General features: G+C 60.3%; 1 protein-coding gene across 1 annotated transcript; it reads right to left on the reverse strand.

Annotated features, from left to right (window-relative positions):
• Positions 1 to 17: 17 nt before the first annotated feature.
• Positions 18 to 904, reverse strand: LOC104395702 (phosphatidylinositol 5-phosphate 4-kinase type-2 gamma-like; the record flags this gene model as incomplete). Its single annotated transcript, XM_010005433.1, has 4 exons — positions 18 to 120; positions 206 to 319; positions 628 to 666; positions 773 to 904. Coding segments are annotated over 4 exons (388 nt in total), but the record flags the coding sequence as incomplete, so codon positions are not given.
• Positions 905 to 910: the final 6 nt, after the last annotated feature.

The following is a 910-nucleotide window of genomic DNA, read 5'->3' on the forward strand; positions in this document are numbered from 1 at the left end:
CTCTGGACCCCCCCCGCCTTCTTCTTCCTCCACCTCCTCCTCCGCCTCCTGCTCCACCCGCCCCACCTCGTGGATTCCCAGGAGAAGGCTGTAATCCATGATCTTCAGCTGCACCAGGAACTGGGGGGGGAGGCAACCAGAAGGTCAATTGGGGTGGGGGGGACGACACTCCAAGCCCCTCCCCCAGCCTCCCCAACTCACCCACCTCCACGTCCCTCTTGAGCTTCTCCATGAAATCCCTCTGCTCCTCCTCCCCCACGTAGACCTTCTCGTTCTTGTTCAAGAAGTCCATGTCCTTCAAGGTGGGCAGGTCCTTGCCCTGGGGGGGCAGAAAGGTGTGGAAGGGGGGGGGACATGTAGGGTAGCCTACACCCCCAAAAAAGGCAAGCAGAGGAGGCAGCCAGGAGGTCCCCAAGGGGGGGAGGGGACACTCCCAAGGAAGGGATGTGGCCATCAAAGGGGATGGAGATGCTGGGCCAGGGTAATGAGGACTTTTTATTTTTGGGGGTGTGGGGGGAGGAGGAGCAGTTAATGAGCTGTCGTTATTAGGAGGAGATGCAATGAGGCTTGAAGACCTCCCCCCAACTTGAAAATGGGGTAGGTGCCAGCAGCCCCCCATCCTTGTACCTTCTCCTTGTCGCTGGCCTCTCGGGACACGAGGGAGCCCTGGAAGAGGGAGGGGAGGTGACAGGAGGTTGGGGGGGGGGGTGTCTGTCCAATCCCCCCACCACACCAGGAGGTGTTGTGGGGTTTGTAGGGGTCACCCCAATACCTTCAGGTCATATTTCCTGTGCACAGGGAGGCGGTGGCTGAACATGTTCCTCATCACCAGCAGGTAGGTCTCCTCACTGTCCACACTGACCCGGTACATGCCCAGGAAGCGCGGGAGGAGCGTGGAGCCGTGACACTG

The sequence above is a fragment of the Chaetura pelagica genome, unplaced genomic scaffold (assembly GCF_000747805.2).
Source record: "Chaetura pelagica isolate M959 unplaced genomic scaffold, ChaPel_1.0 scaffold2529, whole genome shotgun sequence".
NCBI lineage: Eukaryota > Metazoa > Chordata > Aves > Apodiformes > Apodidae > Chaetura > Chaetura pelagica.